Source organism: Ceratotherium simum, chromosome 39, assembly GCF_057802395.1.
Source record: "Ceratotherium simum simum isolate JZ-2026a chromosome 39, ASM5780239v1, whole genome shotgun sequence".
NCBI lineage: Eukaryota > Metazoa > Chordata > Mammalia > Perissodactyla > Rhinocerotidae > Ceratotherium > Ceratotherium simum.
Window position 1 is genome coordinate 15085532 of NC_141938.1, and position 23149 is coordinate 15108680.

At 57.9% G+C, this 23149-nt stretch overlaps 1 protein-coding gene across 4 annotated transcripts in view; it reads right to left on the reverse strand.

Annotated features, from left to right (window-relative positions):
• The window catches only part of DOT1L (DOT1 like histone lysine methyltransferase), a 72548-nt gene extending 51004 nt beyond the window's left edge, over nt 1-21544 (reverse strand). The window contains exons 1-2 of one of the 4 annotated variants that reach the window (XM_087425799.1): nt 21249-21544; nt 1980-2023 (exon numbers count right to left, since the gene is read on the reverse strand). In XM_087425799.1, the coding sequence (XP_087281925.1) occupies nt 1980-2023; nt 21249-21329 (125 nt within the window). In that variant the 5' untranslated portion in view covers nt 21330-21544. The remainder of the gene's footprint in view (nt 1-1979; nt 2024-21248) is intronic. The other 3 variants (XM_087425798.1, XM_087425803.1, XM_087425800.1) reach the window with 3 other exon arrangements.
• Between the last annotated feature and the right edge of the window lie 1605 nt (nt 21545-23149).

Sequence of the window (23149 nt, forward strand, 5' to 3'; positions counted from 1 at the left end):
CAGCTGGTGCACGATGAACAAACGGTGGTCTGTCCCACGTCGGAACACGCCTGGGCAGCAAGAAGGAACACCACTGACCCACTCCACAGGGAGAATCGCAAAACCTGCGCTGAGTGAAGGAAATCAGTGAAGGAAAATTCCAGAAAATGCAAAGTCACCACAGCAGCAGACAGCAGACCAGGGGCCACCCGGGGACAGGAGTGGAGGGAGATGGACTCGAGAGACAGAGGAAAGGACGGGCGATGGAGGTGCTGTCACTGTGCCTGCCTTGCGTGTTTGTGCGGACACCCGCACCACTCACACTGTGCACTTTACGTATGTGCCGTCCCTCGTCCTTAAGTTCTACCTCAACCGCATCTGTGAAAAACACTAACACGTGAAAGGGGAAAGTGGATGGAGGCACAGATGAAACGGAGCGGCCACAAGCTGGTAACTGTCAGGCTGGACGAGGGGTACGTGAGCTCGTTCCACCCTCCATCCACCTCCGTATATGCTGGAAATTCTCCATTATAGGAAGTGAGACGACAGACAGAACTAAATGAGGGAACTGACCAGCTCTGCCAATGAACAGAACTCATCCTCGGGGCCAAGAGAGAAGAAGGAGAAGCTGTTCTGAGACCCAGAAGATGAGGATCAGGCCCATGGATTGGCAGCCACTGCCAGCCCGGGAGAGGCCCTGGCCAACTGGAGATTCCAAATAAAGGGCTGGCTCACCAGCTGCAACACTGGTCCTGAAGCCCCGCACTGCAGAAGAGGCACCCCACTGTGCAGACGAGAAATGGGGGGGAGGCCACCCACCCCGTGGAGCACACACACACTCCGCTGGGTGGATGCAAACCCAGGCGGCAGACGCAGAGCCCTCCTTCTTAACCACGACACTCCCACTTCCCAACCAGCAGCCTTCTTTAAAAATAATCAATCGAAGTAAGCCAACCCACAACACTGCTGACTGGTTTCAGGCCCACCCTTCGAGATTCACACAAATTATGTCACTCGGTCCTCAAAATGATCTTGCACGGAGGCACTGCTCAGCCCCAAGAGTGAACCACAAGCTCAGAGACCCCTGGGTAAGGTCACCGCTACCAGGCAGCAGGACCAGGACTCACATCACGGCCAGGGCCCCTGCCCTGCCTCTTGCAGAAGGTACCACAAGCCTGGCCCTGCCACCGGCCGGGGCAGATCAGCAAGGCTGTCACGGCATGTGGCCCAGGAGGTGGCGACACAGTGAAGGATTTTAAGGGACACACACACACACACGGCTTTCCTGAAGGTGCTGAAGGATGGGTTTCCAACCATGGAAGATCTAGAGCTGAGAAGCGGGCAGAATTCCACACATCGGCCACTGTGGGCACTCTGTGGTCGTTCCAGACCCTCGAGTCCAGCATGGGCAGAAAGCCCACAAGAAAACAATGGCGGGTGGTCCTCCTCCTGGTTCCCGTCCAGGTCGCCAGCCCACAGGCTCTGCACTCTTCTCTGCACTCTCACAGAACGGGCCGCAGACAGGCGCCAAGGGGGAGCTCAGTCACCCAAGGCCCAGGGGGTGCTGAACCAGCACCAAAGCCAACAGGGAAGAGAGTGGAGCCAGGTGATGAGGAAGCGGGGAGGGGTCCCTCGAGACCCTGGGCCCAGGGTTCCACTCCCTTCCACGGGAAGCCAAAACTCCGAGAAGCACTCAGACCTGTCCAGAGTCAGGCTCGGACGACCCGGACTCCTCTGACCTGGCTGTTACCAGCTTCTCCAGTCTTCTGGGGATGCTGATGCGGATCACAAGAGAGGAACGGGGACCACAAGCCCGAGGCCCCTTAGAGTGCACAGGCTAGGGGGTCCCCAGATCATCAGGCTCCTGCGCAAGAGCCCTCAGGCTGGGGGCTGCTGGGAACTCGGGAAGGGTAGGCCCCCTCAAGGCCCCACTCCGAGGCCCGCCCCGAGAATCCCCCTCCTACCCTGGCCGGGCACCCCCCAGCAGGCACCACACTCACCGGATGGTCTCGATGATTTCATGAGCAGCATCGTGGTGTTTGTCCTGAAAGAGAAAGGCACAGGGTTTAGAGAGGTCGCGTGGTCCCTCCACCCCCCAGTGATGGCAGGTTGGCGATCTCGGGCGCAGGGACCAGAGGAGGCGGGCGCTGCAGCCCTGGGCCTTCCCATCTCTTCCTTTCCCACTCCCCACCAGGCAGAGCCTACCAGAGACCCTCCCATGGCACTGGGGTGCTGTCCCAGGACCCCCGCCCACGTAGGACGTACTGTACTTGGGGGGCCTGTTCCTGCGGCGTGCTCCCTCCCCAGCAGGCAGCAGGGAAGGGGCCTGTCTACGCCCCCCGCCCCTCCTCTCCCCAGCCCAACCCACCGCCTCTGCTGACTCCTCACCCACCCCCGCCAGTGCCCACGAGGACCCCTCCCAGGTGCTCCCGCAGCCTGGAGGCCACAGGCCTGGCTGTGAGTTACTGAACCTCTCGGGCCTCCATTTCCCCTTCCCCATCTGTAAAATGGGGAAACACCAGTAACACAACCACCTGGAGAGGCGTGTGGTGGTCCTGCCGCCCAGATGCAGACACCTCCCGCCTCCACCGATCACGCGGGGTGCCCACCATGCTCGCCCCGGCTTTTTCCTCAAAGAGGAAGCTCAGGGGTCGCTCCAGGCCCTTCGCCAGGGTCTCGGCAGCCAGCCAGCCCAAGACCTCACGGAAAGCAGGATCAGGACAGCTGGCAGCCTCTGTCTGACTTGGTCCTTCTCGAAGGTGCCTTCTGCACCAGGTGAGAGCAGGGCGGCTCAGTGAAGAGAATGGGCTTGGGGCCAGAAGCAAGCCATTCAAGCCCAGAGATGCCAACGGCCACTGTGTCACAGTGACTACGCCCCTCAGCCCAGGCCACTGTGTCCACTGCTCCACAACAGGAGGACAGTGACCAAGAGCAGATGCCTGGGGCCCGGATGAGAATGCCACAGGGGTCCTAGAACAGTGCCCCCCACATTCCAGCGGTCTGTAACAGCATCAAAACAACACTTCAAATACCCTGGAGTCCTAGGCCTTATTTCCTTAATAACAGCCCTGTTGAGATAAACTTCACACAGAATGGAGCTCACCTGTCTCAAGTACACAATTCAGTGGTTTTGAGTAGAGTTGTGCAACCACAGCACTAATTCCAGAACATTCTCATCACCCCAGAAGGAAACCCAGACCCCCTGAGCAGTCACTCCCCATCACCCCCCTCCCAGTCCCTGGCAACCACTAACCCACTTTCTGTTTGTGGATTTGCCTGTTCTGGACATTTCATATAAATGGAATCACACGCTATGTGGCCTTTTGTGCTAAGCCTTATTTTTTAAGGCAAAGGAAAAACCAACCTTTTAGTGTTCTTAGTAATATCTTCCAATTTACTCAGGATCAAGCACCAACTATTACTGGAACCCCTGTTATTTGGACAAGGTCGGGGCAAGAGGGAGCAGACGCAGGCCAGCGGTTCCCAAGCGGGGGGCCCCGACCCGCAGCGCCGGCACGGCCTGCTCAGGGCGGGGCCGCTGACGGGGGCCAGTGGCCCCAACACCCCGAGGTAAATGTCAGAAGGCGCTGGGGGCAGCGCTGCTGGGCTAGGGGGGCAGCGTTAGCCCAACTTCAAAAGGTCCAAAAGGAAAAACAGGAAGCAGCAAAAAGGAGAGGGGGCTGCACAGCCAGCGGGCACAAAAGTCCCCCAGCCCAGCACGAACAGCCCCTGGCTTCTGGGAGGGGACACGGAGGCAGCAGAGACCCTGGGCCTCTGACACAGGGCCCAGACTTTGCCCACGGACCGTTCCAGCCTGCACGACCCTCTCCAGGTCCCAAGTCAGCAGAAACACCCAATTCCTCCAAGTCACTGGGGGGTCGTCTGGCTAACGTAACAGCGCCCACCAGAGGTGGTCAGGATGGGGAGCCGGGAGACCCCCACAAGGAAATGCTCGTCTGCTCATCACAGCCACGTCTGCACACCTGCAGGCTCATCAAAGCCTGGGCTCCTCTGACCCGAGCACCAGAGGAACCCACACGCCACCTTCAGAGGCCCCGCCAACTCCTCACAGGGGCTTCCCGGTCACTTCAGCAAATTTACCCTGAAAACGAAGACACAGTGTGGTGACAACCATAGTATTTGTGAACAAGAAAGAAACCACAACTCCTGCTGATTGGACCGCTTGTCCAGGAGGTCAAACCAGTAAATACCAATATGCCCTGCCCCACAGCACCATCCTTCCACGCAGGTCTCCTGGAGGTGCCGAGTTCAGGATGTCAAAACCACCCCAGTGTACATGCCACACCTGCAGCCTCCGGGCCCATCACCAAGCTGGCCTGTCAGCTCAGCCCTGGACTCTCTAAGTCCACACCCGCCATCCAGGCACCAGGGAGGTGTAAGGTCCGATGGCAACAGCAGTGGGTGGCATCCATGGTGCTCAGGAGAGTGGATGACACATGGGGGGTAATGTGATACATCACTGAGCTCCACATACACGGCCAGCGGTCCTCCCGAGCACCAGCCCATTTTGCAGATGGAGACACCCAGCGCCAACTTGCCCCACGTGCCACAGCTCCTGTCAGGCTGGGAACCCAGCTGGGAAGCAGGTCCACGAGACGCCGCAGCGTCCACTGCCTTGGAGAGGAGCATGGAGGGAGGAGAGGAGAGCGATCAGAGTCCCTGCCTGGCTGCCACATGCCCACCCCCAGAGTAATCCCTTCAAACCTCAGGGAGAAAAAGCAGGTAAGTTGGACTTATCAACGTTAAACACTTTTATGCTTCAAAGAACATCATCAAGTTAGCTCAGGGCTGATCTTCCTCACAAAAAAAAAAAAGATCATCAAGATAGTGAAAAGACAAACCACAGAAGGAGAGAAAAGTTTTGTAAATCATCCATCTGGAAAAAGATCTGTATCTATTATACATAAAGAACTCTAACAACTCGGTAATAAAAAAACAAATAAGCCCATTTAAAAATGGGCAAAAGAACTGAATTGACATTGTTACAAAGACGACATTCCAACGGCCAATAAGGATATGCAAAGACACTCAACCTCCGGAGCCGTGAAGGAATACAAAGCGAAACCACCAGGACGGCGAGAATCAAGACGACGGACGATAACAAGTGTCAGGGAGGCTGTGGAGAAATGGGTAGCTTCCCACCCGCCTGGTGGGGATGCAAAATGGTGCGGGCGCTTTGGAAAGCAGTCTGACAGTTCCTCAAATGGATAAACAATTTCCATACGACCCAGCAATTCCACTCCTAGGTGCCAACCCAAAAGAAACAAGAATGTACATCCACACAGAAACCTGTATGTGAATGTTTACAGCAGCATGATTCACAGCAGCCAAAAAGTGCAAACAACCCAAATATCCATCAACAGATGAAAGGATACGTAAAATATAGTGCATCCACACACTAGAATATTATTCGGCCATGAAAAGGAGTGAGGCCCTGACACAGCCACACCATGGATGGACCCTGAACACACGACGCTCAGTGAGAGCACCAGACACAGAAGGACACACGGTGTGTGATCCCATTGATGTGAAATGTCCAGACCAGGCACATCCACAGACAGAAAGTGGGTTCGTGGTTGTCAGGGGCTGAGGGATGGGGAGTGACTGCTAAGGAGAGCATGGTTTCTCTTGGGGTGATAGAATGTTCTAGAACTAGACAGAGATGATGGTTGTACAACTCTGTGACTACACTACAAACCAGTGAATTGCACACTCAAAATGGATGGGTTGTATGGTCTGTGAATTATACCTCAAAAAAGCTCTTAAGAACAACAAAAATCCACAGGAGTAAATGTCACCTACCATTAAAAGCACCCCCAGCTCAGCAGGAAAACACCGAGTTTATGAGACCCTCACACGACTAACCGACTGTTGCTGGTCAACAGCATCTAGCGAGACCCACAACCACGGTCTCAACAGGAGCTCCCTTGGCTCCTGTGCCCACTGACCCTGCAAAAGCAGAGAAGACGCCCTGCTGTGTCTCGAGGTCTACAAAAGACAAACTCATACAGGAGAGCAGACAGGGAGAAGCAAAGCAATCACGGGGGTGTGAGGGCAGTGAGTCTGGAACTCTCCACCAACTCTCCCTCCTGAAGCACTCTCTCTGGGGAGGCCAGCTGCCAGTCATGAGCAGCCCTATGGAGAGGCCCTCCCACCAACAGCCACGAGAGGGAGCCATCCTCCAGCCCCAGTCGAGCCCTCGGATGAGGCCACCCTGGCTGCCCTCTGTGTTGACTGCAGCCTCATGGGAGACCTCAAGCCAGACCACCCGGCTAGTCTGCTCCTGGATTTCTGACCCTCAGAAACTGGGGGAGATAATAAATGTGTGCTGTTTTCAGCTGCTAAATGCTGGGTTCATTTGTTACGCACCAACAGATGACCAGTACAGATTTCATGTTAAGGCTGATGAACTCCTCTGGGAGCGCTGCTCATGAGAATGAATTTTACAGTAATGGGAATACTTGAGAGTGACACTGGAAATGCCCCTCACCAAGCGTTTCTGACTCAAGTCACCACTGTAAAGCTACAAAACAGGGTGTGCACTCCTGTGACACTGCTCCCCGGAGTCTGTGCCACGTGCCAGCACAGCCCAGACCACAGCATGGAGCAATCACTGCGGGGCGGGCGTGGGTATGCGCCGGACTCGCACTCCCTTGCCCAGTCCTCACGGAAACCCGGGGACACAAGTTCCAGTGACACTCTCATCTTACACGGGCTGAAGGAGCCTCGGGAACGTGTGCGAGCCTACACAGCCGGCAGGCTGGGGCTGACACGCAGCTGTCTCACGAGGCCACAGCCCCTAGGCCAAATCAGGCAGCCCTGGAGAGCCAACGGGGCCTGGAATCTGGTCTCATCTGTGATGAGATGAAATCGAGCCTCCCCAAGCTTTAAAACCAGAAAAAAAGGAAGAAAAACGTTTACAACTGCGCCTCCTGAGACCTCAGAAGGATCCTTTCAGGGACCGGCCAATTTCCACCCACAGTCCTGAGACGTAACTGAAGATGCTCTGATCACATCAACCATTCAGACGCTCTCATGACTTCTCGGCCGTGGCCTCTTCCCAGTGCTCCAGAGGCCCTTAGAAGAGAGGTGCGAGACGCCAGAAGCCGACCCGGAAAGGTGGGATTGAGAACAGCTCCGAGGAGGCCTGGATTTATGAGCAGCCCTTGTCTCGTTACCCAGGGACACACACGCACCCACTCCTCCTCCTCCTCCATCGAGGGAGCCCTGGACCCCGGGTGTGTGACCCAGCCCTCGTCTCACCACACAGGGACACCCCCGCAAACTCCCCCTCTATCGCGGGAGCCCTGGACCTCGGGTGCGTGACCCAGCCCTCATCTCACCACGCAGGGACACCCCCACACACTCCCCCTCTATCTTGGGAGCCCTGGACCCCGGGTGTGTGACCCAGCCCTCATCTCATCACACAGGAACAGCGCGGCACACGTTCCCAGCTCAACGCAGCCCCCGGCAGGAGCTCCTGTCTGCTGAGTCGGTCTCCTCTCACTAACTGCATCAGAGCATCCGAGAGAAGCAGCTGAGAGCGCTTCTCCCATACAAAGATCTGTTTCATGGAAGGGGGCTAACTGGGAGAGCTGGGCGATGGGGACAGGGGTTCACCAGCCCCTCCATACTGGGGATCACGTGGAAATGTCCACAGTAAGTCCAGCTATGCCCATCCTAAACTGCACACTGCCCGGGGAGGTGGTTGTCACGCCCAGAGACGAGGCGAAACTCTGTCCCTTCCGCTACCACCCGCCTCGCCAGCTCAGAGGAGGGTGTGAGGCCTGCGGCTCGGTTCTTCCAGACGCCACCAACCCTCGAGTCTTCAGTACCGCCAGGCACAGACTGCGTGGGGGGGCCGCACACAGAGAGGCAGAGGGTGGGTGTGGGGAGTCCAGCTGTCATGCTCAGCAGGGGCCCGCTTCCTCCTTCAGCATGAGGACAAACGTGAGAACAAGAACCCACGACACGCACTCCCGGTCAGGTACCGGCAGGTCAGACGCAGCTCTGGCTCTGCCGCCAGCGTGTCGCCCGGCACGTCCGCAGTCCCTTCATCCCCCCGTGAGGCGTCTGGACAGGAGGGCCTCTGAGGTGCCCTCCACAAGGGCACGAGCCCACCGCTCTAAGCACTCACCCCTGTGCTTCCGAAGGTCCGCACACCTTCTGAAGTGTCTGTGCCCGGAGCGCACGATGGGAGGCAGACGCAGAGACAAGGAAAGAAACCAGGAATAAACAGGGTATTCGGGGAGGGCCCGCACTGGGCACCCCGCAGATGGCCTACTGCAGCGAATCCGCCACAACTCCAGTCTCCTTATTCCCAGCACAACGAGGGCAGTGACGCCCAGGGAGCGTCCTCTGCTGTCGGGGTCACGCACAGCCGGAGGGCAGAACCCAAGGGGGCTCTGAGACAGGGGTCTTCACACGTGACAGGCATCAGATCCCCAGCAGCGCTCATCAGAGCACAGATTCCCGGGGCCTACCCATGAAGTTTCAGATTCAGCAGGTCTGGGGGCCCGGGAACCTGCATTTCTAACAATTTCCCAGGTGATGTGGAGGCTACCAGCCCAGGAACCCCACTTCAAGAACCCCGGCTTCTGCTTAGGCCAGGGCCACACTAGGAGGCGGGGAGGAACGCTCTCCCGGGTCCCCTGGGGACGTGAGGACAGCGACTGCTCCTAACACCCAGGAGAAGAAGGAGGAGCCTCGTCTGGGCCTCTGGCCCCACGATGCCCGCCTTTTCCTCCCCAACTACCTGGCAGGCTGCCGGGTGCACATCCTGCAGTGAGGGCGCCCCCTTCCTGCTCTTCTGGGCGCTGCCTTCTTTCCTGGGCACTCCACTCAACTCTGGAGCACTGGGTGGGGGCACTAGGTCACTTCCATCACACACGGTCCCCAAAGGCAAAGCAGGAACGAAAGGGCGCCTGGTGCAGACCACGCAGATGCAGGACGGGCCGGCACCCAAGCAGCGCTGTGCAGGAGGCCCACTCACGGGCACTACGTGGACACATCAGGCCAGCCCAGCCAGGGAGGACGCACAAGCGGATGGAGACTGTGACACGGGAATCACTGTGGACAGGAAATGCCATGTGTGGGCAGAGTTTTAAAAAGTGGAGAAGCAAAGGGGCCAGTCCCGTGGTGTAGCCGTTAAGTTTGTGCGCTCTGCTTTGGCAGCCTGGGGTTTGAAGGTTCGGGTCCCAGGCAGGGACCTACACACAGCTTATCAAGCCATGCTGTGGCAGGCGTCCCACATATAAAGTAGAGAAAGATGGGCACGAATGTTAGCCCAGGGTGAATCTTCCTCAGCAAAAAGAGGAGGATTGGCAACAGAGGTTAGCTCAGGGCTAATCTTCCTCACAAAAAAAAAAAGTGGGCAAGGACAACCCGTGGAGACGAGACATCAAAGGCAGGGTGACAGAATGGCAGGAGGTCTGTCGTCTGTCTGTCTGTTTCAATGGCAGGGCTCTGACAGCAGGGATTTGGCTGGAAGGGAATGAGAAAGGATATGGTGCAAAATCAACCAACATCCATAAAACTCTCAGTCCGGGAGGAAAACCAGAGGCTAAGAAGCCAGGCGGGGTGAGCACAGAGGGCTCAGCCTGGTCGTGTAAGCCCGCATTCCACTCGGGCAGCGCCCTAACCAGGAGCGGGGAGCAGGGAGTAGTGGTGAGGATGGAGGGCCAGTGTGGGCAGGCACCTGTGGGGCCTGAGTACTCAGGAGGGACACGGAATGAGTGCATCTCACGCAGGGGAAGCAGGTAGATCGCAGGCTGCACGTCCACAGTCAGATGTCGCAGCCCCAGATGCTGCCTGCCCCGTGAGCTCCCGGAATGCGGTGGAAGCGAGCCCCGCCAACCTCACGTGAGGATGGGCCAGGCCAAAGCCGAGGTCCGCAGGAAGGAAAGCAGCATCGTAAAGCAATGCAAAGTAGAGAGCACTGTGTCAACGCCAGGGTCATCACAGGTGGGAGAGCCGCGGCAGCCAAGTGAGCTGGGTCTCCAGTAAACAGATTCCAAAAACCGGAAAGTGAACAAAGACGCCAACAGGCGAGCCCTCCTGAGGCTGATGGAGGGCCAGGTGGTAAGACACAGGGAGATGCTCCGGACTGAAGGTTTGTGTCCCCCAATTCTTATGCTGAAGCCCAGACCCCCATGGGATGGTATTTGGAGGTGGGGCCTTGGGAGGTGATTGGGGTTGGATGAGGTCATGAGGGTGGGGCCCCCAGGATGGGATTAGGGTCCTCGTAAGAAGAGGAAGAGACCAGAGCTCTCTCTCTCCATCATGTGAAGACTCAGGGAGAAGGCAGCCGTCTGCAGGCGGGGAAGAGAGTCCTCACCAGGAAGCGAGCCTGCTGGCCCTGATCGCGGACTCCCAGCCTCCAGGACTGGGAGAAACAAATGTCTGTGGCTTAAGCTGCCCAGCCTGTGGTATTTCGTGACAGCAGCCCGAGCAGACTAAGGCAAAGACCCCCGGGACGCAGGCGGTAAACGCAGCCAGTGTACAGGGTGACCGAGAGAGGGAGGAGGTGACGAGGAACCAGGCCGAGAAGGAGCAGGCCTCCAGGCCACGAGCAGGCAGGAGAGCACAGGTGGAAAAGCAGAAGTCCAACCAAAAGGGCAGCTCGGAACATGGAGTCTCAGCCGGTGCCAACAAACAGCGCCAGCAACAGCGGCTGGAAGCACAGGCCAGCAGTTACTGACTAAACATGCTCTTGCAGGCTGGACCCGGAACCCGGGGGGCAGGCGGGGAGGACACCCAGCCTTGAACTAAGGGGCCAGAACGCTCTCGGAGGTACCCCCACACCCAGCTGACAAGACACGCACCCCAGGAAGTCCCCCTTCCTAAGAATCCCCGAGGAGAGACGGCCCCTCTAGGGAACGGGAGGGCCGGGCAGGCAGACCATTCGTTGCGTGTTTTTCTAAAATCCAGGTTTACGTTAGCATGTGTCTGCCCGGATTCCCTCCTCCACGACACCCTGGAAAGGAACCAGGCTCCGTGGAGAAACGGCTGATTCCAGAGCTGGGGCAGAGAAAACACAGGATGAGCCTGGACAGCCTGTGTGCCAGAAAGTAGGGACGTGCCCAGAAGGCACACAGGGACGCCGGGGCAGGAGGCAGCCTGAAGGCGCTCCTAAAGGCCGACACTGGCACGACGTGAGCAACAGACAGTGACAGGCCGGACTACGACCCGGAGAATGAGGTACGCACCCATGAGTCCACACCGGCAAAAAAAGTGTAAATAAACAAGTGGAGAGAAGAGGCAGGTCTTCCCACAGAAGAATCCCAGTGAATGAGAAGGAACGAGGAGCAGGGAAGCAGAAAGCACCATTAGGCAAGTGCTATGGTAACTGGTGCAGGCGAGAGCCACTGACAGATGCTAAAACTCGTGGGCCAAAGTTCGAGGATCGGGACACCTGGACAGCCTCATGTCTCTCTCCCAGGATAAGAGGGAAAAGTGGGAATTTCACAGTGGAGGGACTCAGCAGACGCCGCCCTACACAGGGGTCAAGGTCAACACCATCAGCAATAAGAGGCACGGACACCGGGCCTCCCAGAAGGCTGCACCAGGGAGGACACAGCATCACGCCTGTGGGGCTCCTGCCGAGAACACAGAACCTCAGGCTCAGCGTGAAGGCCTCCGGGCAAACCCAAACCGAGGGCACTCTGCAAACGACTGAGCAGTTCTCTTCAAAGCGTCCAGGCAGGAAAGATGTCTGCCTTTCCTTAAAGACTGAGGGGCAGCCGCAGATTAGAGGAGCTAAGGGGACACGACCACTAAATGCCATGGTGACCGCGGACTGGACCCCGGGGCAGAAAGGGAGCTGGAGTGGCTGCGTCAGTAACGCTGTCCCAGTGTGAATTCCTGGTTTCCATCCTGGTACCGCGGGCAGCTGAGGGAGGGTGTGCGGGAACTCTCTGGACTATGTTTGCAACTCTCTCTGTCTAAAATCTTTTGAAAGCGAAGTCTAAACAGCCGCCCTGGAAGTTCAGACACAGAAGCTTCAGAAACGCAGACAAGGCCGGCCCTGTGGCTTGGTGGTTAAGTGCGCGCGCTGCGATGCTGGTGGCCCGGGTTCGGATCCCGGGTGCGCATCGAGGCACCACTTCTCCGTTCATCCTGAGGCCGAGTCCCACATACAGCAACTAGAAGGATGTGCAGCTACGACACACAACTATCTACTGGGGCTTTGGGGGGAAAAAATAAAATAAATAAAATCTTTAAAAAAAAAAAAAAAAAGAAACGCAGACAAGCCAGAAGCAGTCGTGTCAGGGTTTGCGTCGCACTCCGCTGCAGCTCTGCTGGGCGAGGCTCGGGCGTATCCTGAGCCACCCCTCCCCGAAGATCATCCTGGCCACCAACAGAAACATTTCCTGCTGCTTGTTTCTGGGGCAGGAATACTGTGCAGATAAACACGGCGTACTTATTTTTTTTTTCCTTTTGTGAGGAAGATCAGCCCTGAGCTAACATCTGCCAATCCTCCTCTTTTTTTGCTGAGGAAGACTGGCCCAGGGCTAACATCCGTGCCCATCTTCCTCCACTTTATATGGACGCCACAACAGCATGGCTTGCCAGGCAGTGCCTCGGTGCGCGCCCGGGATCTGAACCGGCGAACCCCGGGCCGCCGCAGCGGAGCACGTGCACTCAACCGCTTGCGCCACCCGGCCGGCCCCAACACGGCGTACTTCAAGTCTTTCGAATGTATTGAGAAGCTCACGAATTTTACAGCACCTTTCTCCAGCTAAAATGTCACATTCCTCCACTCTGACGAATAAGGAAAATGTGTAACACGAACATCCACGTTAAGGAACATAATATACTGCCGCCTGAATCTATTTAAACATCTCAAAACTCAGTATGGTCAGTCTGCCATTTTAATAATCACCTTAGATTTATCCAGAAGCTTCCCTTTCACAGATATTATGACATGACCCTGTGACAAAATAAATGCTCATTCTTGATGACTTTAAACCAAGGAGCACCACATCGGTCTAAGTTTACGGTTAAACGCATCGTGTAGGTGCAAAACTAATTAATTATGGTTTATTCTTAATATGACCAATTCAAGTATTTATAATAATAAATTATCTTTACCTTTACCAGTTCAAACTAAGCAAAAACCCAAAAAGAGAGGCCACATCCAAATAAATGAAGAGCAAAATCCAACTGTAAGACGGCTGGGGCAGGGGAGGGGTGTTGATCCCCCCTTGATATCAGCCTGGAGGGCAGGCAGGTCCCCAGGGCAGGCAGAGACACGCTGGGAGTCCACCCGAGGCAGAGGCAGCTACCGATGGGACTCGGGGTGGTGAGTGAGGGTCAGGTCTGAGGCTCACACACATCCCCCAGGACGGAGTGGAAAAGAAAACGGGCTGAGAGGCCGGGAGACCAGGGCCACCTGCTGTGGGACCGGGCAGAAGGTGGTGGATCAGACGTGCCGAGATGGCAGGATAACAAGCAGACTAGTGGGGGCAGGGCAAGAGGAAAGACAGGCTCCTTGTCCAAAACGGTCAGCAACTTCAGGACGGCGACAGGAGAGCGTCACACCTAGCATGGCCCTTCTGCATGGAGGTTTGCGGTCAGGACCAATAGGAGTTTGAATCCAACTGTGCTGCTTCTAGAAACGGGACCTCAGACGGGTCACCTAACCTCTGTGTGTGGCTCCCTCATCCATATACTGGACCCATGGGGACGCGCCTGTGCTGGAAAGCCCTCCGGTCTGTCCTGGGGCTTCTCCCAGACCTCTGCTCTCAGCTGGCTGGGTCTTCAGACACCAGGGACTCAACTGGAGAGATCTGCGTGGTGGAGACAACCCCCGGCTCAAGCCCCCACGTCCACACAGCCATGGATATCAGAGGGCCCCGGGCCTGCTGTCCGAGGCAGGAGGCAGCACGGGGAGAGAAAGCGACAGCCAGGGAAGACATCTCAATCAATTACGTAAGGCCCACACGGCGACTATGGCAATGCGGGGTGCGCCCGCCGGGGGTGCGCTGGTTCCCGAGCTGAGGGGCGAGGACGCTGTCACGGTACTCCCAGAAAAGGTCAGCTTCACCCAGTCACCGCTTTTGAGCTTCACCAGTTTTAAGAACTGCACTTACGTGGCCCCCAAAAGAATGTCACGCTGCAAAAGGGGACAGAGGGGGGGCAGCTGCTGCTGTTCCAGATCGTGTCTCCGCAGGGGAGTGGGGTGCTGAGTCAGCCTTCCAGGGGCCTTTCCATCCCTCACCTGTGAGTCATCCCAGCTCTCAGGGACAGCGGTGAGAACAGCCAGCCGTGACTCATCAGGAAGCGGGGGTCAGCTCCTGCGGCCACCCCCACGGCACCCCCCTTGCAGGGCCAGCTGCCCAAGTCCCCGTTGCTCGGCACCAACTCTGACCTGCAGGGGCCAAGCAATCCAAGAGGCTGGTGGAGGGCAGAGCCGCATCTGGAAACACCCCGCCCAGCAGACCTGCAGCCCCCACAGCCCCCACCTCCGCGGGGCAAAGAAGTCCCACCCAACGCCACCCAACACCATCGAGAGGTGGCCCGGAGCAAACGGTCACGGAAAGGCACTCCAACAGAAGAATCACCACCCAAGCCCCTCGAGTCGCCGTGGAAAATCAGACAGGGGCCTAGCGATGCTACGGGGCCGTGAGTCCAGCTGGAGGAGGGGAGAGAGGAGAGGGAGGCCCTTTGACGAACACCCACCCCACCGAGCAGGCCCGCCAGAACCACAGAGCAGCTGGGACCGCTGGACCTCACTGCAGGGTGGGGACCCCCAAGGTGTACACACAGCCCTGCAGGCTGCGTTCTGTGGACCCGGTCGGTGACCAAGGAGGAAGGAGCCCCACAAAGAAGGGGGTCACAGTGGCAGCCGTGGGCCAGCTGGGGCTGGGCAGCACTTGAAAGGCAGCTGCCTGGACCGAGATGGGCTATGAGCGCAAATACAGACCAGATCTCAAACACTTAGTACACACACAAGAGCAAAATTGCTCCCTAATAATGTTTTTAATTACATGTTGAAATGATAGCATCTTGGTCATACTCGGTTAAATAAAATCTATCATGAAAATGTATCTCACCCGCTGCTTCTGACTTTGTTAACGCGGCCGCTAGAGACGGCGCCCTCGCACGTGTGGCCCATGTGCTGTTCCTCCCAGGGCTGCCTCCCGATACCTCGTGCCACCTCCACAACTCGACAGCGGCTTTACATCTGAGCCTGAACCTGACCGCCGCGCCTGGGGCCTCAGAGCTGACCCGCAGCAGGGCCAGGACCAGGCGTGGGACGACCCGCCCTCTGGGCAGCAGTCCTTCTGCAGGAAGGGCTTACGTCTCCACAGGAGGACGGGAGTGCACCGTGCAGCTCCAGGGGATGGAGCTAAGACCTCAGGTGGGCTGACGAGAAAACTTCACGTGCTCTAATAAAAACTGGCCCCCCTGTAACAGTCAGAACTGCCCAGCCACAGAGGAGCCCCTCTACAGTGCCAAGCGCCCTGATGCCAAGGTCTTCACGGAGAGGCTGTCGTGAAGTGACACTGGTGGACGGCGGGACACGACGACCAAGAGTTCATCACCAGAACTTCTCTTGCCCTCATCAAAGAACATGCTTTATTGCCACAGGCCATTCGGCCTGATGCCAAGGCCAAGGGTGGGTTGGGAAGAGAGAGAAAGCGCAGGGACTGAGGAGGCCCTTCTGACAGAGGGAACCACCAGAAGAACCCACCCAGGATGCCCCAGCACCAAGCGGGGAGCACTGACTCCACCCCTGAGATCCAGAGCCAAGATGGGCCCTGCCGGAGAACTCCACCTGCTCCTTTGCCTCCAGCAAAGGGTCGCCATGAGCACCTCACCAGTTCATTTACGGCCACCCCATCCCCAGGTTGAAGGCCAAACGAATGCCCCACTGGGGGCCTCAAGACCCCACAACCCAACCCACCCATGTAGGGGAATATGACGCAGCCGTGAAAAGGAGTGAAGCCCTCACACAGCTACACCATGGATGGACCGTGAACACACGATGCTCAGTGAGAGAAGCAGAAACAGAAGGACACAAAGTGTGTGATTGATTCTATTGATGTGAAATGTCCAGAACAGGCAGATCCACAGACAGAAAGTGGTTTCGTGGTTGTCAGGAGCTGGGGAGGGGATGGTGAGTGACTGCTGATGGGGACACGGTTTATTTTGGGGTGATGGAACGTTCTAAAATCGACAGTGGTGATGGTTACACAACCCTGTGACTGTACGCAAGTCCATGGAATTGTACTATAAATGGGTAGACTGTGGTGTGTGTGAACGATATCACAACAAAGCTGTTACTTAAAAAAAACTCAAAAGCCACCATACCCGGCAACATTCCTCCACCCTGGCTGACTGTCCTCCTGGTCCCTCTCTGCCCTCCCCTCCCCCTCTGCCCAGACCAGGTGTGGGCCCAGCGCACCTGTGGCCCAGCAGTTGCCCTCGGCAGAGCCTCACTCACCTCACATCTCAAGCACAGAGTGGCCGCACATGCAGCCCAGGGGGACATAACCCCGTTAACCACTCTAAACAGATCACAGCCAAAACAGCCTCCAAAGCAGGATCCTTCCCGGAGAGAGTCCTCCAAGCTAAGCCACATGACTCCTATCACTCCTGCAGGCCGCACGTCCCTCTGTGGGTGGGCGTCCTCTGTCCCCGGCCCCAGGAAGCCCTTGCCACCCTTGAAAAAGAAGTGTTGGGGTTTCAAATGACAGAAGTGTCATGAGAGTTAACATCTATGAAACATGCACTGGCATGACTCTAACGTGCTTTCTGTGCACTAGCCAGTGGACCCCCACGACTCACTTTAGAAACCCCTTTAGAGACGAGGAAACTGAGACCTAGGGAGACTGTGTAATTTATCCAACGTCACGTGCAGGACAAAGCAGCAGAGCCCTCGACTGCCCAACCTTCGGGTCATAAGAAACATAAGACGAGCGGCCCTGCCAGCAGCACCCAGGCACCGAGCTGTAGACAGGAAGAGGGACCTGTCCAACACAGGGGCCACGGAACAGAGCCCACGGGCGAGACCCGCCACAGTGGACGCGGGTGGGGAGAAGAGAGAATCCGAGAAGGAAAGAGAAAGGCTGGTCAGGAAGGGAAGGAACCAGAAGGCCATGGAGCAGAGGCAGGCGGGCCCGTGAGGGGGAGCCACACGTGGGCTGCAGAGGACCGCAGAGAGACACCCTGGCAGCCCCCGAAATGAGGCGGGTCCTCGGGAAACACCCGAGGAATCACTCAACGCCACGCTCAGACACGGGCTAGCAGGAGACCCGGCTGGCGGGAACGGCAGGGACAGCCTGAAGGAACAGAGAAGGAGGCTCAAGGTGTTCAAGCCTGAGCAAGAGGGGAACCAGGGAGGTGATTCCCATAGCCAGGGACACCAAGGCTCACGTACGGGTCGGGGGGAGAATGCACTAGAACCACCAGAAGAGGGCACGTCAGAGAGACAGAGCAAGAGGAGAGATTTCCCGGGAGGAAAGCGTGCAGCCGGGACCCGGGTGCTCAGATGCAGCCGGTCAGCACCCTGCGGGCCCCGCATTCAAAAGGGGACCCCAAAACGCTCTGTATCTTGATTGTCCCAATGTCACCAATATAATTATCTTGTCCTCTAGTTTTGTAAAATGTCACCACGATGGGGAAACTGGGTGAAGAGGACGTGGGATGCCTCTGAGTTATTTCCTACCGCTGTGTGAGAATCTGTGATTATCTCAGAATTAAAAGCTTAATTAAGAATAAAAGGAGGGAGCTCCCCGAGGGTCCGGGCCCCCGGCAGCTCGGCCACTGCTTCCCTAGTGACTATCACAAGTCCCCGGCTCCCTCGGGCTCCTTCCCATAGGGATGGGAGGGTGCAGCAGGCACTGGGATCTTAGGGACCAGAGTGTAGAAACTAACAGCCACATACGGGATACCACGCTTTTCCACGTGCCCTCCCCTTTTACAGTGGCTTCTTCACTCCCAGGAGGCCGAGGAAGGGTTAACCTGCCTGCCACCCCAGCGAGGATTAGGCAGGACTCACCCAGGCAGAGGTCAGATCAGAAATATCTTCTGAGTCACCGGGAGCAATGGCTCACCCGCCCGCCCACTTCTACTACTCACGCCCGCATGAAGGGCACGACTGCTCAGCGGGCATTCGTCAGAGAATCGTGGGCTCCCCAGGAGGAAGCCGAGGGCGGGGACAGTCACGCTGGGGCCGCTCCCCGCCCACAGCCTTAGCAAGTCATGGAGGGGAAGGGCTCCAGCACGCCCTCGCCGGTTCTCGCCCCGCTGGCAGGCAACCAAAGAGAGCATTGACTCCCTTCCAAGTTGAGACCTCATTTTCCCACCAGAAGAAGGGCCGACCTGCTTTAGAGAGGCCCCCAGGAACTGTGAGTGGCTACCGGGAAACCCAGGTCACAGAAAGAGCAAAACTCGCCCTGCCTCCCCGCCCAGGTGTCAATTTCGAAAAAAGCCCATTTCCGAGGCTGGCCACTTCCGAGTGTGGACAGTGGTGGCTGTTGGCACTTCCTCCTACAGCTGCCCCTCCTCCAAGAGGCCGTCCACACTTCCTCCAGGGCAGAACTGGCGGCCCCTCCCTCTGGGACTCAGCTGATGGCATCCACTGGCACCACAACTTGCTGAACTTGTGTTTACGGCTCACCTGCCCTCCTCACTGACAAGTCTCATGAGAACAGGAACAGTGTCTACTGTCCTCCGTGCCCCCGGGAACGGTGTCAACGTCCAGGACATGCTTGAGGAATGAATGAATCAATGGACAGACAGGCTCAGTCGCTGCACACGTGTGGTCACATGAGTCATCTGACCTTCCGAAAAGTTAAGCTGCTCAAGTAGCCTGTTCTCTTAATGTGTTCACCGCCCAGTCATCACAAAACACGAGCTCTGATCAAGGAGTGCCCCCTCATTTCCCGTGAGAAAGCAGAATTCCTCGGCGGGGGGGGGCACGGAAGGAAGACAGACGTCACCACACCACTGTGGGCAGGTTGCTGCCCGCCCCTGCAGCTGGCTGAGAATGTCCCCGGGCCCGCCTGCCGGCTGGCCTGGTAGTGGAACAACCACACCAGGAGAGGGCCTGCTGACCGCAGGCAGAGCGCCCGGCCAGGCGGGCAGCACACGGCCATCCCCTGCCAAGCGAGCTCCGCGCCAGCGAGGGGAAGGCGCTCTGCAGTTCAGAACCGCCTGCCACTAGAGAGCGGTCCCGCCAGCGCCTAACACGGGCAGCCTTATTTACCACAAGGAGTCAGTTACAAATCACTGTGTCCTTGCTCCGTCCCGAATAAAAGACAGTGATGGGGACAAGGTGACTGTCTGTGGATGAACTTCCAGCTCAGTATCAAATGCCTGGATGCTGGGTCACAGTGGATTCCTTAACTCTTCCAATACTCAAAAACACGAGTTTCTAAGATGAAGAAATGTTAAACACACACACAGCCCAGGCCCCACAGTCCTACTCATGAGCATTTTCCCACGTGAGGTGACAACTCCAGTTCACATCAAAACCTGCCCCGAGATGTTTAGAGCAGCTTTATTTGTAATCCCCAAAACTGGAAACATCCCACAGCAGGCGAATGGATAAACAAAAAAGTAGAATAGGACACAGCCAGAAAAAGGAGGGACTCGAGATACCGGCAGCAACTGGATAAATCTGATTCACTCTACTGAGTGAAAGCAGCCAGAAGCAAAAAGGTACAGGCTGCTGATTCCATTTATCTGACACTCTGGAAAGGCAAACCTGCAGGGACAGAGAGGAGGTGAGTGGTGGCCAGGAGGTGAGAGGCGAGTTGGCGGCAAAGGGGCAGAAGGGACGCTGAGGGGTGATGGGATTGCTCTGCTGCCTGATTGCCATGCCTCTGCCAAAACTCCCAGAACTGCACGCTAAGAAAAGTGAATTATACTGCACGTCAACTGAGGATCCAGAAATAATTAAATTTTAAACAATGCACTGGCCAGCCTACGAGCACACGACCAGCGCTGCGCGGGGCGGAGGGGGGCGGAGGCCAGAGGAACGGTTGGAGTTGACGGTTCTCCCCACTTTCAGTTTCCTCGCCTCGGATGTCTCCCTGCCCTGCCCACTGCTCAGCCGCCCGCCGCCCGGACGCACACCGGAGCTGCCCAACCAGAACAGGCGGAGCCCGGGCTCAAGCCGTCTCCAGGGCCAGGTGCCAACACCGGCTCCCGGGCGGTCCCTGCGCCCCGACCCCGCCCCCGGCCGCGACGTTTCCAAAAACTGACACACTCGGAGCGCGCGCGAGGGGCGGGGCGCGCGGGCTTCCCCGCCGGGTCCCCTGGAGGCCCCGTCCCCCCCGCAAGCCGAGCGCGCCAAAGGGCGCCCCAAAGACTCCCGCCCACGGCGTCTGCTGCGCTTTCCCTCCCAGCGGCACACTGCCCAGCCCGAGCGTGGACCCAGGGACACGGACACACGCCCCACGCCGCCGCCCTGGGGGCGAGAGGCCGGGGCGCCCACCCGGCGCCCCGCATTTCTGGAATCGCCCCGGGAACGCCTTTGTAAATTTCCGCTCGGCCTGTCATTTTCCAAGGGTCACTCAATGGGGGGGGGGGCGATGCCTAGTTTCTAAGGGTCCGGCCACTCCACCCACTCCAGATCAGGAGACAGAATGCCCCATTTCCACGGGTCCTGCCAGCCCACCCACTCCAGATCAGGGGACAGAACGCCCCCTTCCCAAGGGTCCTGCCAGCCCACCCACTCCACATCGGGGGACAGAATGCCCCCTTTCCAAGGGTCCGGCCAGCCCACCCACTCCACATCGGGGGACAGAATGCCCCCTTTCCAAGGGTCCGGCCAGCCCACCCACTCCACATCGGGGGACAGAATGCCCCCTTTCCAAGGGTCCGGCCAGCCCATCCACTCCACATCGGGGGACAGAACGCCCCATTAAAAAAGCCGGGAGGAGAAAAGGGTATCCTCCAAAATAAAAAAGCCGAACACACTGACAGCGCAGAGAATCAACTGCCGAGAAAAAGAGAGAAACCCCGAATGTCAAGACAGAAAGTACGGACGGACAGGCTCGTCCCGGCCGGGGGGACGGGGGACGAGGGACGGGGGCACGGGGGTCCCAGCCCCGCCGGGCAACGGCAGCCCGGGCTCGGGCGTCCCCGGGAGGCGCGGGGTCCCCGGAACGGCCGGGGCCCCGGCGGGGCGGGGACGGGGGTCCCCGGGAGCGCCTTGGGGGCTCGGGACTCGGTGTGTGGCGGCGGGGCGGGGGTCCGGGGGTCGGGTAGGGGCGCGCAGGGGCGGCACTCACGTAGACCGGCAGCGGCCACGGGTAGACGGCGGGCTCGGCGCCCACGGGCGACTTGAGCCTCAGCTCCAGCTTCTCGCCCATGTCGGCGCGCGCGGCCGCCGCACCATGCTAGGCGGGCGGTTGGGGGAGGGGGGGGGCGCCGGGGGCGGGGGCGGGGCGGGCGAGCGCGGAGGGCGGGCGGACGGGCGGGAGGCTGAGGGGAGGGGGCCCGGCCTGGGCCTCGGCCGCCGCCGCCGCCGCCGCGCTCCCGTCCGGCCCCCGGCTCCCTCTTTGTGGTCACAGGCCCGGGGCCTCCAGCGCCGCCGCCATCTTGGGCCGGCGTGAGGCGAGCACAATGAGCCGGGGGCCGGGCCGAACCACTCGCCGCGCGCGCGCGGGGGGGGCCCGGCGCGAGGAGGCGGCGCGCGCCCGCTGCCCCGCCCGCCGCGCCGCGCGCGCCACCCCCCGCCGCCCCGCCCCGTGGGCTCGCCCGCCCGCACGCACGCACGCACGCACGCACGCTCGCTCGCGCGTCCTCGGCTGCCCTCGCCCGCCCCCGCCGGCTCGAAGCGGGGGACCCGGGGAGACCCCGCGGGGCCTGGGGTGGCGGGTTCGAGCCCCGCTCTCGGAGGACTGGAGCCGCCCCTCCCTTATAAAGCCATAATTCCTCACTAAACGGGAGAGGCTGCGTCCAGCCTCTGCTCCAGCTCAAAGTACACGACTCGCTCCACAAGAATGCTGGTTATGGAGCATCTATTAGGCGCCGGACCTTGGGCACTTAGTATTGGCAAAAAGGAAATGCCCTACCCACACACAGAGCTGCCTTTTTAGCTGGAGTAGTCATGACAGTGGTCATGGGGGAAAATAAGGAAAGTACCATAAATGCCATGGGGATGGTGACTCTGATGTGTCCACTCCGTTGGCCCAGGCGCCCACAAACATTACTCCAGATGTGGCCCGGAGGTATTTTCCAGATGAGATTAACATTTAAATCAATCGACTTTGTGTAAAGGAGATTGTTACCACTGTAAGGTGGATGGGCCTCGTCCAATCGGTTGAAGGCCTTAAGAGAAAAAAATGAGGTTTCCCAGAAAGAGGAACTCCGCCTCCAACGGCCTCTGACTCCATCAACAATGTCGAATCTTCCCTGGTCTCCAGCCAGGGATCCTGCCCCGGAGATGTCTGACTTGCCAATTCTACAGTCAGGAGGGCCAATTCCCTAAAATAAAACTCTATATATGTATACGTGTACAGATGTCCCCAACTTAGGATAGTTCAACGGATAGTTAACAGATTTTTGACTTTATGGTGGTGCTAAAGCAATACGCATTCGGTAGAAACCGTACTTTGAATTTTGAATTTTGCATTTTTCATGGCCTAGTAATATTCCCTACGATGCTGTCTCATGACGCTCGACAGCTGCAGCTCCCAGGTGGCCATATGATCACGATGGTGAACAACCGATACCCTGACAACCAGGCTGTACCCATCCAACCATTCTGTTTTTCACTTTCAGTACAGTCTTCGATAAATTACACGAGATATTCAACACTTTATATAAAATCGGCTTTATGTGAGATGAGTTTGCCCAACTGTAGGCTCATGTAATTGTTCTGAGCACGTTTAAGGCAAACTAGGCTAAGCTACGGTGTTCGGTAGGTTAGGTGGATTAAATGCCTTTTCGACTTAATGATGTTTTCAACAGATGATGGATTTACCGGGTCGTAACCCCATTGTAAGTCGAGGAAGATCTGTATACGTATATGTGTGTATATGTAGTGTATATACACACGTCTGTGTTGACACGTGCGTCTGTGTGTGTGTACACAGCCCACCGATTCTGTTTGTCTGGAGACCCCTCACTGATACAGCCACCGGACTATGATAATTGGGCACCTGCTATGTGCCAGTTAGGGGGCCAC